The 14886-nt window shown below is 40.1% G+C and overlaps 1 protein-coding gene across 3 annotated transcripts; it reads left to right on the plus strand.

Annotated features, from left to right (window-relative positions):
* Positions 1–145: 145 nt before the first annotated feature.
* On the plus strand, positions 146–14867 carry alpk3b (alpha-kinase 3b). 3 transcript variants are annotated; one of them, XR_011035584.1, is made up of 16 exons: positions 153–329; positions 2363–2456; positions 2622–2846; positions 4571–4692; positions 4812–4929; positions 5093–6326; positions 7958–9869; positions 10249–10396; positions 10563–10690; positions 10785–10820; positions 10911–11185; positions 11350–11438; positions 11544–11746; positions 11863–11911; positions 12014–13592; positions 14675–14867. XR_011035584.1 is itself a non-coding variant. In XM_068317580.1 (15 exons), exons 3-15 carry the CDS (start codon positions 2719–2721, stop codon positions 12053–12055), a joined length of 4488 nt encoding a protein of 1495 aa, XP_068173681.1. In that variant the 5' UTR covers positions 146–329; positions 2363–2456; positions 2622–2718; the 3' UTR covers positions 12056–12201. The 3 variants fall into 3 exon arrangements, 2 of the variants coding, with proteins under 2 accessions (XP_068173681.1, XP_068173604.1); XM_068317580.1 differs by lacking the exon at positions 14675–14867 and having other exon boundaries at positions 146–329; positions 11863–11915; positions 12014–12201; XM_068317503.1 differs by lacking the exon at positions 14675–14867 and having other exon boundaries at positions 12014–13696.
* Positions 14868–14886: the final 19 nt, after the last annotated feature.

Here is a 14886-nt window from a genome sequence, read left to right on the forward strand (position 1 = left end):
AATTTTAAAATGTTTTTCACGAATGTGTGAATCCAAATCCCCCAAATACAGCTTCAACTCTTGTTTGTCCAATGATGCCGCCCCCCCCCCCCCATCGCTGACCATGCCAAAAGTTTACTGAAACCATTTTGGATCTGCAGCGATATCCCGCTTGGATTAGGACAGTGTGTTCAATACGCAGCTGGTGTATCAAGTAGCTTTAATTGGAGTGATTTATATTCAGTGGCAGCTACATCAGTTTAATCCTAAACTATCCTTTGTTTTTGCAAATTTATGATGGCTGATATGGCATATAAACCAAAGAGATGATAGTTTACTGGGGGCTGAAGGTAGGTGTTCCTTGATGGATTGTTACACAACAAAATAACATGTTTTTTTTAGCAAATTAGTCAAAATGTTCTGAATGGATTTTGATGAGGGACACGCTGTTTTTCAGTAGGAAGGTTGTTGGATCTTACAACAGATCGGAGTTTTCTGTGTGGCTTTTTCATATTCTCTCCTTGTCTGCATGGGTTTCCCTCATTGTACAGGTGTAATGACAATAAAGGTGACTCTAACATGTCTAAAATGCCCATAGGTGTACATTATTTCTGTCTATTTAGCATACTCCAGTGATCTTGCATAGGACATGAATATGGCCTCAAGTACTTGGGAGCTTGCTTTAGATTTTGGTGATATTCTGGATCATCATCATGATCAAAACTTTTTTGCCATTAAGAGACAGAAGAAAATACAAAATGTTTGCTTTTAATTTCATTAGTAATGCCTCCAGTGTTTGGGCAATAATTTTACAGTGACTTCTAGAGATCTTGACGCTCCTTGAAGTATTACAGATGTATTACAGACTTGCGACAGAGAAGAAATTGATTTTCTGCTGAATAACAAACTAGTAATGACTCTGGTGATAATAGCACTGTGATTCGGGTATGGAGCACGAGTCATATCTTTATGATCAAACTTGTAACTTGCTTTTTGGGAGTAGTGATGTAACAGTCAAAGTGGCATGGTTGCACTAGAGCTCTCCAACAAGTTTACATATGCCTCATGGTAACCTCCGTCTATACAAGGCATAGTGCAAATAATTAGTATTTGTAAAAGAGAGATAATGGGTATCATCAATGCCAGAGGTCATGACGTCAGTGAGCATTAACTATAGCTCCTCTATAAATCTGTCAGACTAAGCCACAACAGGATTTTGACCGGCGCTATACATAGCAAAACATGAGGCCATGTGGTGTTGAAATCATGCCCCCAACAGATACCATTTGAATGCAGATAACATTGACATGTTTATTTGTTTTGAGAAAAGTGGGAATCACATGACTTGGATGTCTTGAGTCATTGGAGTCCACTTGAGCATTCCACGTGACACACGGATGACGCGTGACGTAAAAATGAAATCAAGACCATTAAAACTTCACAGAGAACACAGGTTGGATGCTGCAATTCATGCTGCATGGTTTTTGTGTCACCTGAGATTATTCTAAGGATTTTAAGGGTTTGCCTAAAATACAAATATATGCTGAACAAAAATCCTTCCTGAAGGTATTTCTTCTCATTTTCATTCTGACAGGTTGTGTGTATGTGCATACTTGTATAAAGATAAGAGCTGTTTGGCTGTCATTGGGATCTGCCTATATAAGGCTGTTCTATTCCTACAGCTTTCCCACTGGGGAACCGATGCAATTGTCACTCAGCGGACAATGCATGCCTGAGTGTGGGATAGTCTTCACCCTCTTACGCTATGTCATAGCATAAGTTTTCTAGAAATTAAACTTAATAGGAAATATTTTTATGTATTAATTTATTTTGTTTGTAACTGTGTCCTTTGGTAAATAGAAGTCTTTGTAACTCCACACTTTCATGTTTGGGAAGTTGGCCGTGTGTCTGGATGACTGACAGAATGCACTGCTCATATTAATGGAAGAGAAGTGATGGTGTCATTCTCCAGACAGGCAGGCTCAAATGATTCTTTACTACAGTCTGCACAGAGCTAACTACCAACCATTAAAGTGTCCGTTCTCTTCTCAAAGAACATGTAATCCATCAGTAACCGATGAGAAACAACCCTTATTAGATCCTCTCCTTCTGTTCGGACAGACGCCAGTTGGAATGACCAAGCACTGGACCATTTCGTGAGGCGTTCTTCATTTAAAGGATTTTCCTTTTTCCATAGTTAATTTTCAGAACTACTTCTGATTTTTTTGGGGGTGTTGCTGTATTGTGTTTTGGGGTTTGTTTGGGGTTTTTTTTAATAAAATGGCCCAAAGACAACTTTTGGGTGTGCTCCTGCGCCTATTTGCAGGCCTGCTAAAAATAGTCCAGCAGCTTATGCATGCTCATGTTTGATTGGAAATTGCAGGGCCAGTCAGTGCAGTGGGGTATCAGTCAAAGGAAGGGAGGAAACCTGTAAATGGTTCGTCTACAGTACGAAATAACTGCTGGATGTTGTTTAGGTAAGTAAAGACTAGGGTAGAGGAATATTTCTAGAAAGCATCTCTTTGTTGGTGTTTGTTTTTTATCTCAACCACTTGGAAAAATTATGGAGTTTTTGAAATACCATTGTCATTTTGCGTGTGGTGAAATAGTTGTTTTTTCATGTTGTCATGGTTCTCTTTTAGCTCATATTAACTTCATTGAAAGGACAAACAATAAGCCGAAACTTTTTGCTACTGGGGAACTTTTTTTTTTCCCTGAGAATTTCTGTATCTGTGAAAAATGGATTCACGGAGGACTTTGTCACGCTCCCCTTCTGGCAATGGAAGATCCAGCAATGGGGATGACCTCAGAGGGAGTAGTCGCCCTGGTGGCTGCAGCTACATCTCCAACGTGAGGCCGGAAAACAGGTACAGCACTTCATACGCACAGCAAGCTGTTTTACAACCCATAGAAACCTGGTTGGTTGAATTTGTGCTCTATGATACATTTGTACCTTTTAAAGGTTTTCCTGAGGTGGACATGTGATCCATATCACGTCTTTGTTTGTTGCTATGGTCACCAGAGTTTAAATAAGCTGCTGATTAAGAGCAGCAGCTCAGGTATGCAGCATGGGCCCCGTTTTACCACGAGCAAATGTTAACAGTAGCCGCTGCATGGAAACTTTTGTTCATGGAACAAGAGTTGTTGACCTGTTGGAGTAACTCACTAATGATACCTTAGATGATAGGAATAAGCAGTAAAATACCTTTTTAAATAATTATTAGTAACAACAACAACAATAATAATGATGATAATAATAATAATTAGGCTGGCATCGGTTTTTATTGTCCTTTAACAAGACTATTCCTTATGACAATAAGTAATAGTCTTGTGTTTGTCACCAGTAAATCAGTTATCAACAAAAAATAAGATTTTCTGCAAATTCTGTATAGGTAAAATATACTTTTCAGCAAGATGTAATTGCTTTCATTTTACAGACTTTAATTACTCTGAATCTGCATTATCTCATTATTATTATAATTATTTTTATAATTATAATGATAATAATGATAATAATAATAGTTATTATTATTATTATTATTATTAAGACAAATATTTTTATCGTGAGAAAATTACAAAGTGACTGAGAATCCACATTCAAACCTGGATTCAGCTCAGAATTCATGATATGCTTTCTTGGCCCAAAATCAACACCTTTGCAAAATTACATGGAACAACCAAACATACTAACTGATTAACGACGGACGGACAGACAGACAGACAGACACACACACACACACACACATATAAACAATATATAGACAGACAGGCAGACAGACAGACATCGGGATGAACTGTGAGGAAAAAAACTTTCTTAAACAATGAAGACAAAATACTGGTGGACATAAATCAAAAGTTTACCCACAAACTAAATTTTAAATCCTGTAGAATTCTATTGGACTTACAGTATGGCTCAGCACTTAATGCCACCTCGATAAAACTGCAAATTGTATACACAGTATAATATTTCATGGTAACTGTCTGTATTATTAGTGCCTTGCTTGGTTTTCTTAATCAAGCATAACATTTAGTGAAGTGTAACTGAACACTTTGACTGTGCGCTGAACCAACACTAAAATGGATGTCGACACTGGACATGGATCAACTGCAAGTACATTAATATATACAAACGTGATGAGAAGGCTGTTCTGATGTGCAGAGAGAACCACATCAATTTCTGTTATTCAGTGCAGTGTTTGTGGCACTCCCTTTGGTTCCCCAGACATTATAATAGTTAGATGGGTGATGATGATGATTTTCATCTTTATAATTAACGTCATTCAGATTAACTGGAGGTCTGCAAGCACAAGTTAAATGACAATTTATATTCACAACAAAGGGAGTCAAAGATCATATTTTTTTTCATTTGCTTCTTTTTCCGTGGTTTATGAAAACTCATAAATTCAGACATTGCATCTAAACTGAAACAAAGAAGATTTGCGTTTGTTTCAAATTAGATACAGGAGCCAATGCTCTTCTTTATGTTTAGCCTTTTTTTTGAAGGTGTGCTGGCTCAAAGTAGTTTCAATGATATGATATGATATGATATGATAATGTATAGATGACAGACCTGCGGCCTTTCCTTGCACAGGAACACACTCTGCAGTATTATAGCGCAGCTGACAGAGGAAACGCAGCCTTCCTTCGAAACAACCCTCAAGTCGAAAGCTGTCTGTGAGAACAGCAACATGAAGTTCTCTTGCGTTGTTACAGGTACGACTACACATTTTACACTGTGCAGTAAAGCTTTGTAAGAACGAAAAACACCAAACTTCGGTGAAGATTTGTATTTTGAACGTAATGATTTCCTGGTTTCATTTTGCTTCTTTCAGGACACCCCGTTCCCCAAGTTATTTGGTATAAGGATGATGTGCAGTTAGACAGATACTGTGGACTACCAAAATATGAAATATTCCGCAATGGAGAAAGCCATTCCTTGCACATTTACAAGTATGTAAATTTGGATGGATTAATATGACAGTTGTTTTTTCTTTTTCAGGAATATTGATTTTTTTTTTATTGAGAAATAAATGAATAAATTAAAGTAATTTCAGTAAGGTTAATGTACATGGGCTTTTTTATGTATATATTTATCTATTTATTTATTTTGCAGTTGCACTATAGAGGACGCTGCTATATACCAAGCCTCTGCAATTAATACTAAAGGTATTGTGTCCTGTTCTGGGGTTCTGGAGGTGGGTGAAATGAATGAATTTAAGATCCATCAGCGCTACTTTACCAAGCTCAAACAAAAAGCCGAAATCAGACGAAATGAAATAGAAGGTAAAGAAAATCAGGAGCCGCTACGAACCGTCAGTCCGGAACGCACACAGAGGAAACGCCGCTCTGCGATTGAGGCCTTCCTCAGCACATCCATCTCCATGGAGGATGATGTCATCGAGGAGAACCATCAGGCTGGAGCTGTGGAAACCGATGCCAGGTTGCAGGAGGCAACTGTGGAAGAAGTGAAAGAAAAGCCAGTCCCTCTCACTAACGGAGCACCGTTTCCTTTAACTAATGGAGAGGTCGATTTGGAAAAGGCTAATAAAAGTGTGACACAAAAATACGATGCTGCCCAGAAGATGTTTACTGCGCACCAACCCAAAAATCCCTTTGTCAAAAAGAAGATTAAGATTTCCAACATTGGAAGAGTTGCTAAATCAGAGCCACCCAGAGAGTGTGCACCTGAGGGCAAAAGGGGAAAGGATGAGGCTTCCGTATCTGAATCTCTGACCTGCACAGAGCCAAGGCAGTCTGAGGGGAAAGCAGAGGAGGTCATGGAGGTAGAGAACACTGTTAGCTCGTCATCAGCTGTGGAATCAGGCTTCCAAAACGGAACAGGATATCAGAAATCTGAAAAGAAGGCAGCATTGCCTGTTCAAAGATGCTTAAAGGATGGAAACACTGCATCGTCAAAGAAAGAACAGCCCACTGCTTCAGTACCCTCTGCTGTTCCTACTTCTTCTGGTCGTAATGTGTCCGGAACTCCAAGCAAACACGCTGCAAAGCATCAGAAAGAAGTCAAATACACATCGAGAGGGAAACATCTGGAGATCAAGAAACAAAGCTCTTATCTGCCTTCAACACAAAGAAAGACAAATACGACAGCAGCATCCCAACAAACCCTCCCCATCCCAACAGAAAACGTTACAGTCATGGATGCTGATGAGAAATCAAATGTTTCTGGAGAGTTGTTAACATGCAGAGACTCTGTGAATACGTCTCATGAAAGCGAGACTGCCTTGCTTCTGCAACCATATGAACCGGATAAAAACCAGCTGCCCGAGAAGGAAATAAGCCCCTGGCAAAAAAATGGGTCTGCGCCTGGGCCGGTGGCACAGAGTGAGGTGAGTGAACGTTTTTACATCGTGAGCTCATGAGGCCTTTGTGCTGCCAGCGTAATCCTCATCAGTAACACAAGCAACCTGAAGCTATTTGTGGCCTTCATACATGTTTCCCACTGGGGGACGAGAATGAAATGATGCACAAGCTGCCAGACACAATATTAACGCAATCCATTTGATCTCGTCATTTCAAAGGGCTGAAAGTTGGCCGTTAACAGTACAAGATTTTCTATGATCTGAAATTTTATTTAGAGTTAGGCATTCTGTTGTAACAGTGTATGTACTTGGAGCAGACTAGATATGTATTTTTCATATAAGTCATGAAAATCAGACGTTTTTCCAAATGTGCAATATAATCTTTTAAATGTAAAAGTAGGTTAGAAAGTAAATAAATGAGGAAATCACTGCTATTTTCTCCAACTACAATAATACTGTATTCTTCTCATGTGAATTGATGATTATTGTCCAATAGTTATGCAATCACCCGGGCTCCATCTGAATGGCTGAATCCTGACCTCATTGTGAGCTAAGAAAAAAACAAACTGCACAGCTGAAGCGCCACTTAAATGATTCACATTCCTTTCCGGCCACACATAAATGTAAAATAGCAGCCTCACATGAGAGGAGGCCTCTATATATAGTATTAATGATTAAGAATTTTATAGTCACATTTGAGGGCGCTTTTTTGAGTTAAACGACCCTTGAGTTCATTTGTGTCTCATCTCATTCATGATGAAGTGAAATGTGACACAAGGAACTTCTCATGCTATCAGTTTAATAATGAGAATTTAACAGTTAACCACAACATGCTGTGGATATATGTGTCTCCTTCAATTTATGACTGCTCATAGTGTGTGAGTGTGCATGTGAATGATAGTACATTGGAATATTATGGAGCGTCACTCCCCCATCAGCAGGCCAGCATCAATTGTGTGTGAAATGTTGTGAAGCACTTTGAGAAGTCAGTATCATTCCACTGTGTTGTGATGATAGAAAGCAGAATCTCATTTAGAGACAATAAATAATTAATTTCTATTTCAAAATCTATTATTTCCTTTCAAAATTTGAAAAAAAAAAAATTTAAAGTCCCAGTTTGTCAGAGACGGTCCCTACCTGCAGAAACTAGATATTACAGCATGGTTGTGAAAAGAAGGATGTTCTACTCTCCACGGTTCTCAGTCGATTTGAATCTTTCCCATCGTCTATCTTACAATCTGCTGTCTCACAGCTGGACACAACGGAATCTCTCTCCTCCACTAACTCCAATGCAAACACTATGTGACCATATATCCCATTCTTTTGTACACTTTTCAGTCACTTATCAATTACTTACAACAGGTGAAAACATATTTTTTTTATAATTTAATTTAATTCTTAATTAAATTTAATTTTTAATGTAATTTAATTTTAATTTAATTTAATTTAATCAAATTTAAATTTTGAGTAAATTTAATCAAAATTTAAATGTAATTAGATTATTTTTTTTTATAATTACACCTTTCTTTGGTTTATTTGTTGACTGTTGTGCAGCTGCTTCTGTATTGCATACTGTTTTATTTCCATGCCCTTCATTGCCAGGGGTACAGAGTGAAGTACTCACTACATAAACATCTCTGCTTTTATTTTGTTCCAAGGTCACACAACACCATGCAGAGAAGAGAATAACTGATGCACATGTCAGCCAGGAGCTTCCACTCAACCAGCATGTGATGGATGCACAACCACCAGAAAAACCTCCATCAGAGGGACACGCCCCATCAGGTGAATTGAGGACTGCTCCTTTGAGCAATGGTCTTCAAGCAGCCGTTGACAAAGTGACACAGGACTCATTGGGTCATTCCAGAGGATCAAATGAAATACCTACGATTCCTCTCGCAGACCTGCAGATGTCACCACTCCAAAGGCCAAGTGGTGGGGAGAGCTCCAATGGGTGTGATCTTTCCCCTAAAAACCACCAACACCAAGTGGATGGAGCTGTAAAAACTGTCCAAGGGACAGAAATACAAGTTAGTGAGAAGGTAGAAGGTGAGGAGGAAGGTGAAAATGCTGTGCTGTTTGACACTATTGTCCCAAATGAGATGAGGAGTGATATAGTGAAGATGGACACTGAAAAGTCTGCTGTACATGAAATTGAACACACTCAAACAGAGAATACTCAAGACACAGCAGCTGAAGACATCGAGGTTATCGTCATGGATGCAGCTGAGGAAGAAAGTGAGAGGAATGAAAATAATAAACGTAAATTAAAAACGGAGGAGGAAACTAGTCCTGCTTCTCCACTACTAACAAATGCTCCAGAAAAGATGTCCAAACTCCAAATTGAGAACTTCCAAGAGGTTAAAAAACCTGAAACAAAAATCATGTCTATAGCTGAGCTGTTGAGATTACAAATAAAGGCTCTTGACCTCACCTTGGCAAAGTCAGGGTCGTCTATCCTGGCCCATGCTGACCACGCGCCTGAGGAATTCAAAGATAATGACAGCACATGTAAACTGGAGGGGAAGGAGTCAAAGCCTGTGACGTGTATTGATGCTACATCGAGAACTTTAAAAGAAACACTTATGGAGGTTTATCGGCTGCTAAATGAAATGGAACAAGAACAAATTCAGTCTCAAGCCCCAACTTCGCCATCTGTTCAGGCTTTACAAAAACCAATTGCAATCCCACCTATCTCCGTCGTAGAAACGGACACCACTACAGAGAGTACAAGACTTCATGGCACTGCCAAACAACCTAATGAGAGAGTGTATTGCCAGGAAACTCAGGCAGAAAATCTGGTTACAACATGTGAAGAATCTTGGACTCTTCCTGTAGCAGAACCTATCAAAGCCAGTGATCAAGATTCACATATTACTGTTTTAGATCGTACCAAAGATGAAGTTGTTCCAGACAAAGATACGGGATGTCATGAAGAAATACGTGCAGAAAGTAAAACCAGCCACTCGACTGAAGGTGGAGATACTGAAACACATTTAGATCCATCTAAAACAGAGGAACCCGACCCACAAAACAATTTGTTGCAGACCGGTAATGATTGTCAAAGTGGAAACATCACAGTAACACCAGAGAATAGTCTTCAACTACAGCAGGACAGCTCGACGGTGAAGGAATTAAAAGAAGAAGATGCCTTAACCAAACCAGTTTTTGAGACTGGTTCATTGTTAAAAGATAAAAAAAATATTTCCCCTATTCCTTCTGCAACAGCACAAGAGCTAGCCTCTGGTGCCCGACGGAAAATCACGATACCCAAAGCTAAACCTGAAGAAGCCTCAGAGGCCACGTCACCGTTTGATAATGAAACCCAGAAAAAGGAGATTTCAGCAAGTCCTATGACTTCCTCCCCATCCCCGAGCTTGACTCGACGGTCACCACGTCTGCAACCCAAGAGTGAGCAAATCTTTCCTGTGGAGAGAATTTCTCCACTGATCAACAGGAGAAAGATGACAGCTGACGCCCTAGCAACGAGCCAGGGACCCACAGAGGAGATTCCCACCGACAAAGCTGAGGGGAAACCTGCAGAGAAGGTGAAGCATGACCCATTTAAAGGTAAAATGGCCATCAAGTCCACACGTAGTTTCTAAATGTTGCATTAAAAATTAAAAACAAGCAGGATTTAAGAGCATCTACTGGCAGAAATTCAATAAAATGTCCCTCATTACTTTGTATATTTTTGTATATAATATTTGTAATCTTAGAATGATTCCTTTGCTTCTATGAAAGATGGAAAATCCATATCCAAGTACAGCTGCATTCGTTCTAAAATCAGTCAGGATTGATCCGCCACCCCAGTAAATTTGTTTTATAATTACAGTATACCGTATTTTGCAATATAATGCATGCAGTGTCTGTCCAACTGGGTAAATTAAATCTACTTGCTGGTTAGAATGTAAGGCGACTGTGTATCATCATCGTGTTTTACTTTCAGCTCCTCAGGTCATCCGTAAGATCAGGGCTGAAACCTTTGCAGATACTTCAGGACACTTAAAGTTGTGGTGTCAGTTCTTCAATGTTCTCAGTGACTCTACAATCAAATGGCACAGAAATGAAGAGGAGATTGGTCAGATTAAAAGAAAGTAAGTTTTGCAGAGCAACACAACTTTACTAGTATTAATGTCGTTTAGATAATAATGATCACAAGGCGTTTTTCTACTTCCAGGCTTGATTGATCGATTATTCTGGAACACAATGTCTTTTTCATCTGAAGTATTGTGGCTTCTTTGTCGTTTCTTTGTATCTCAGTGCTGGTGATGAGAGTCAGGTCAATCTTGCCATTGTTCAGGCATCATCCAAAGACTCAGGTGTTTACAAATGCACAATTACAAATGAATATGGGACGGACTCAACAGACTGTCTTCTTAGCTCAGAAAGTATGGCAACTCTGAACTCACATTTGTCCTAAAGCTGACATATTCCACTGCATTACTACTCACTCTTCTCTCTCTCTCTCTCTCGATGCTGTAGTCTTGGGTGGAATGTCACTACGGGAGGACCTTGGTGGTATGATGCAAATGTGGATATCACTGTTTTTATTTAGCGCTGCTACCAGAACGCACGTCTAACCCTGATTCTTTAATTTTCTGTACTCAGTTGGGGAGGAAATCGAAATGACACCCATGATTTTCAATAAGGGTGTGGCGGATTCTGGCAGCTGGGCTAACAGATTCTTTGGCCGTATAATGATGCAGGAATCCCATATTGGTGATGGTTGCTCACATAAAGTTTGGAGGGCGAAAGTTATCTATGGTCTGGAGCCTGTGTTCGAGTCTGGGAACACGTGCATCGTTAAAACTCGCAACCCCATCTTGTACGGGGGTAAAGGAGAAAGCTTGCTCTTAGATAGGAACCTGGAGATTGTCAAGCAGGTGCGTATGATAAACTGAATACGTCAAATATAGCATCAAAGAGCATCAGGCGTCATGCCTGCCACCCACCTGGGATTAGTGTGATACGAATCTAATAGAGGATTCATATACCGGCGTAGGCAGAGCTTATCTTCACTGGCCATTTTCCAATGTTCTGTAAACAGGAGTGTAAAATTCAGAATTTGGCCCGTGAATACTGCAAAATCTTCTCCGCAGAGGCAAGAGTGATTGAAAACTTTGGCCCTACTCTTGAGTGAGTATGATTTATTCACTCAAATTTGAATCCTCTTTAAGTATCCAGGATTAGCAGGTCAGTCTTTAAATGTGTCTGAACGTCATGAGAATCACTGCTACACAGGGTGATTCCAGCCTATCTGATGTACCGACCTGCGAACACCGTCCCTTATGCCACTGTGGAGGCGGACCTGAGAGGAGTTTATTACAAATACTGTGTCCTGGATCATATGGGGACGGGCTCTGATGTGGAGCAGAAGTACTGCGCCCTTGAGCACTGGATATTTCAGTGGACCAATGGCAATCTGCTCCTTACTCGGCTGGAAGGTTAGCTGAATGTTCAGTTCCATTTTTGTATTTAATCATGACCTTATTTTGGTGACAATAAACATGTAAGAATTTTACCCGGACAATAAAGCAAATTGTGCGTTGTTGTTTCAAAGGTTTTGAGTCGAAGATCACCAACGTTGGAATCTCAGTCAAATCAACAGGGTTCGTATGTTGGTATTGTGTTATAACGTAAAAGATTTAACAGGTAATTTACATCCATTGACGCAACAACTTATAGATTCTCTGTTTTGTGGGTTGTTACAGGCATCAAGGTCTTTCTATCGAGGGGAATCCAAGACTTTTTGAGCAGTTTGTGTCTCAGCACCAGTGTAACTACTTCTGTGGTCTGCTCAGTCTGAGGTCACTAAAGGTCATGGACTCCTTGTCGACGCCAACGAAGTCAAAGGGATCAAAGAGTCCACTTCTTCAACGCAAGATGGCTGCCGGATCATCCAGCCCTCAGACCAGCAGAAAAACTGGAGGCAGTCCCAGATTGCCCAGGAAGTCGGAGCAGGAGGGAGGACTGACCCCCACGAAACAGAAAGCTGCTGATGCTACCGCACATGTAAAAATGGAATAGAGTAATTATGACTCAGTGGGACGTGATGGCTACAAATATCCTAAATCAGTGGTCCCCAAGCTCAGGCCTGCGGGCCGGATGTGGCCCACCTCCACGGCCCCCCAGAACAGACGTGATAGAACAGCCTTAACTTGCAGCTACAAGGAGAAACTCAGAAATCAGAACTGCCATGTTCTGAAAGACGCTTTCAAGCCAGACGGTCTGGTTGACTTCCACGCCGCCCTCCCAAATGACATAATATCCGGAAAGGGTTATTGATATTTGGTTCTGAAAGACAATAAATGTTCTGTTACTAACTGACCCTGCCCCCCCTCCCCCATCAGAGAAGGGAATAGTTATGTGGCCTTTACAGGAAAAATTTTGGAGACCCTTGTCCTAAATGAAAAAAAGAACAACAACACAAAAAACAGATATGGGTCAGCGTTACGGACAATGTGTGTCGGCACAACAGCACAGATTGAACTGTAAAAGGAATAAGACAGACAGATTATGCCTCTATTTCTAAAAGAGGAGAAAATCTTCAAAGAACTGGAGAGAGGTCAATTAAATGCTTTGACATTAGTACTGAAATTCAGCAGCCATCATTCCTTGCCATAATCAGTTATTGATGATTGATGCCCTCACATGTTATGAAAGTAAGGTCTGTAAAGTAGTGACCTGAAGCGTTCCTCCTACGTTTGTATTCTGTCAATATGTGCACCATTATAGGTCACAGCTTGTGAATCCCAGTCTCAGGTCAGTGTATTTGTACTACATGAATGTGCAAGATAAGAAATTGTGAGGTGGAGTGGCTTTACACGTAGCCTAAGCATTACTTAACTTGTTAAAGCATGTTTTTTGAGAATGTAGGAGTTATTATGTCCATTTAAAAGTATAATTATGACGTGGGCCTAAGGTAAACGTTATGGTTCTGAAATGTTTTTAAGGCTGGCAGTAAACAACCTTATTTTTTCAGAAATGTACCAACTCCATTTGTGTAACATTGTTGTACAGTGGCTAATGGAGATGTGATTTGTAACCTGTCATGTTCACTTGCCATTCTATGCACATTGCACTGCGTTTTGGAAACTGCTCCTTTGCATCTGACTGGATGTAAAATTAAAAAAATGTCTTGTAAGTCTTGAGACAAACATGACACCTGTTTTTTTGTTTTTTTCCCCAGTGTCATTTTTAATAGAAATTTGCAAAATATGGAGCGGGGATGAATCACTGTCTTGAAAGCTTTCCCACTCATCTAATGTCAGTCACTCATCACATTTATCGGTAAGGATCAGTTATAACCTGCGCTATCTCAGTGACTCCTACTACCTTAGAGGACTAACACTTCTTTCTGTCATTGCAGTGACATTTCACCCTTTATTTACACCATGACAGAGTGTTCCATATTAGGACTGATTATTACAAAAACTATACATATCTGTCTGTTCTTTTTAGCTGCATATGAATTTTACTAAAGATGTCAGTTAATCCACTTTTCTGTAGAATCCTATCATATGTAGGTATTTTAAAGAAAGTCCATCAGAGCAAAGTGGGATTGGTATCAAATAAAAACGGACTAAAACTGTAGGTCCATCTGAACTCTTTGGGGACAACATTATATCCCTGTAATGGGCGACTGAAATATTTCACTGAAACACAAAAATCAACCTTATGATGACCCCTTGATGAATATCAGGGGCTTGGTGGAGTCACAATACATTCATTGGTTGTGCAATTATCTATGGGAATGTGGTAGATGTTGAAATACTTCAAGTGAATACGTTTTATCAACAAATCAAAAATAACATGTTCACACACAAACCCAGTCACATGCGATTAGAATGCACCCACCCCCTGTGTCCTGTAGCATGTTATAAACAACTGTTATAAGGGAAGACACATTGTGGCTAGTGTGAAATAAACACCCCCTCTGTTAGGCTTTACATGCACAACTGCACTTTAACTCAGGGGCAAATCCGATTCCTTCACAGACACTCACGACCAGCGTGTGTGTTTACAGGGTTAAAGGTTAACTTCATCACGATAATCGTTTGTGATTCCCAGTCATGAATGAATCATCATTTACGTAAGTGTATGTGTGTGTGTGTGTGTGTGTGTGTGTGTGTCACTCACACAAGTGTGAACAGTGCTTGGAAGCTAAATGTGTGCTTAACATAAAAGTTCACATGGTGCCACTTCTAATGTTGTCCAGTGGCGTGAGAGGGTCAGACGCTGCCAACTGAGGGACAGGCGTTAGTGGGAGGAAGCTGATGCTTTTCTTAGGAAATCTAATTTTCTAACATGCTACAGCATCTTTTTGTCGTCATCTTTGACACGTATATGTTCTTTATTTATCTACTAACTAGACATTGCAACAACAACAAAAACAGCAACAACAAAAACCCCACTTGGAGCAGCACAGCAGCAGCCGTAGATGATGACGCACTGCTGGGACAACAGACTGGATGAGGACTAATTTAGGTGTGACAGCAACATGCCAAACATTGGGCAAATCATGAGACAGGACACTCCTGCCACCTACTGTTAGTTCAATCTCCGAACCATTGAGGAAAATATA

The sequence above is a fragment of the Antennarius striatus genome, chromosome 1, assembly GCF_040054535.1.
Source record: "Antennarius striatus isolate MH-2024 chromosome 1, ASM4005453v1, whole genome shotgun sequence".
NCBI lineage: Eukaryota > Metazoa > Chordata > Actinopteri > Lophiiformes > Antennariidae > Antennarius > Antennarius striatus.

Excerpts from the sequence above, each read along its gene's own strand:
- alpk3b (XM_068317503.1), top strand. The coding sequence starts at position 2,719 with ATGGATTCACGGAGGACTTTGTCACGCTCCCCTTCTGGCAATGGAAGA. Across the intron at positions 4,693-4,811 it reads GTTCTCTTGCGTTGTTACAG|GACACCCCGTTCCCCAAGTT; the intron begins GTACGACTACAC and ends TGCTTCTTTCAG. Across the intron at positions 11,747-11,862 it reads GCTCCTTACTCGGCTGGAAG|GTTTTGAGTCGAAGATCACC; the intron begins GTTAGCTGAATG and ends GTTGTTTCAAAG.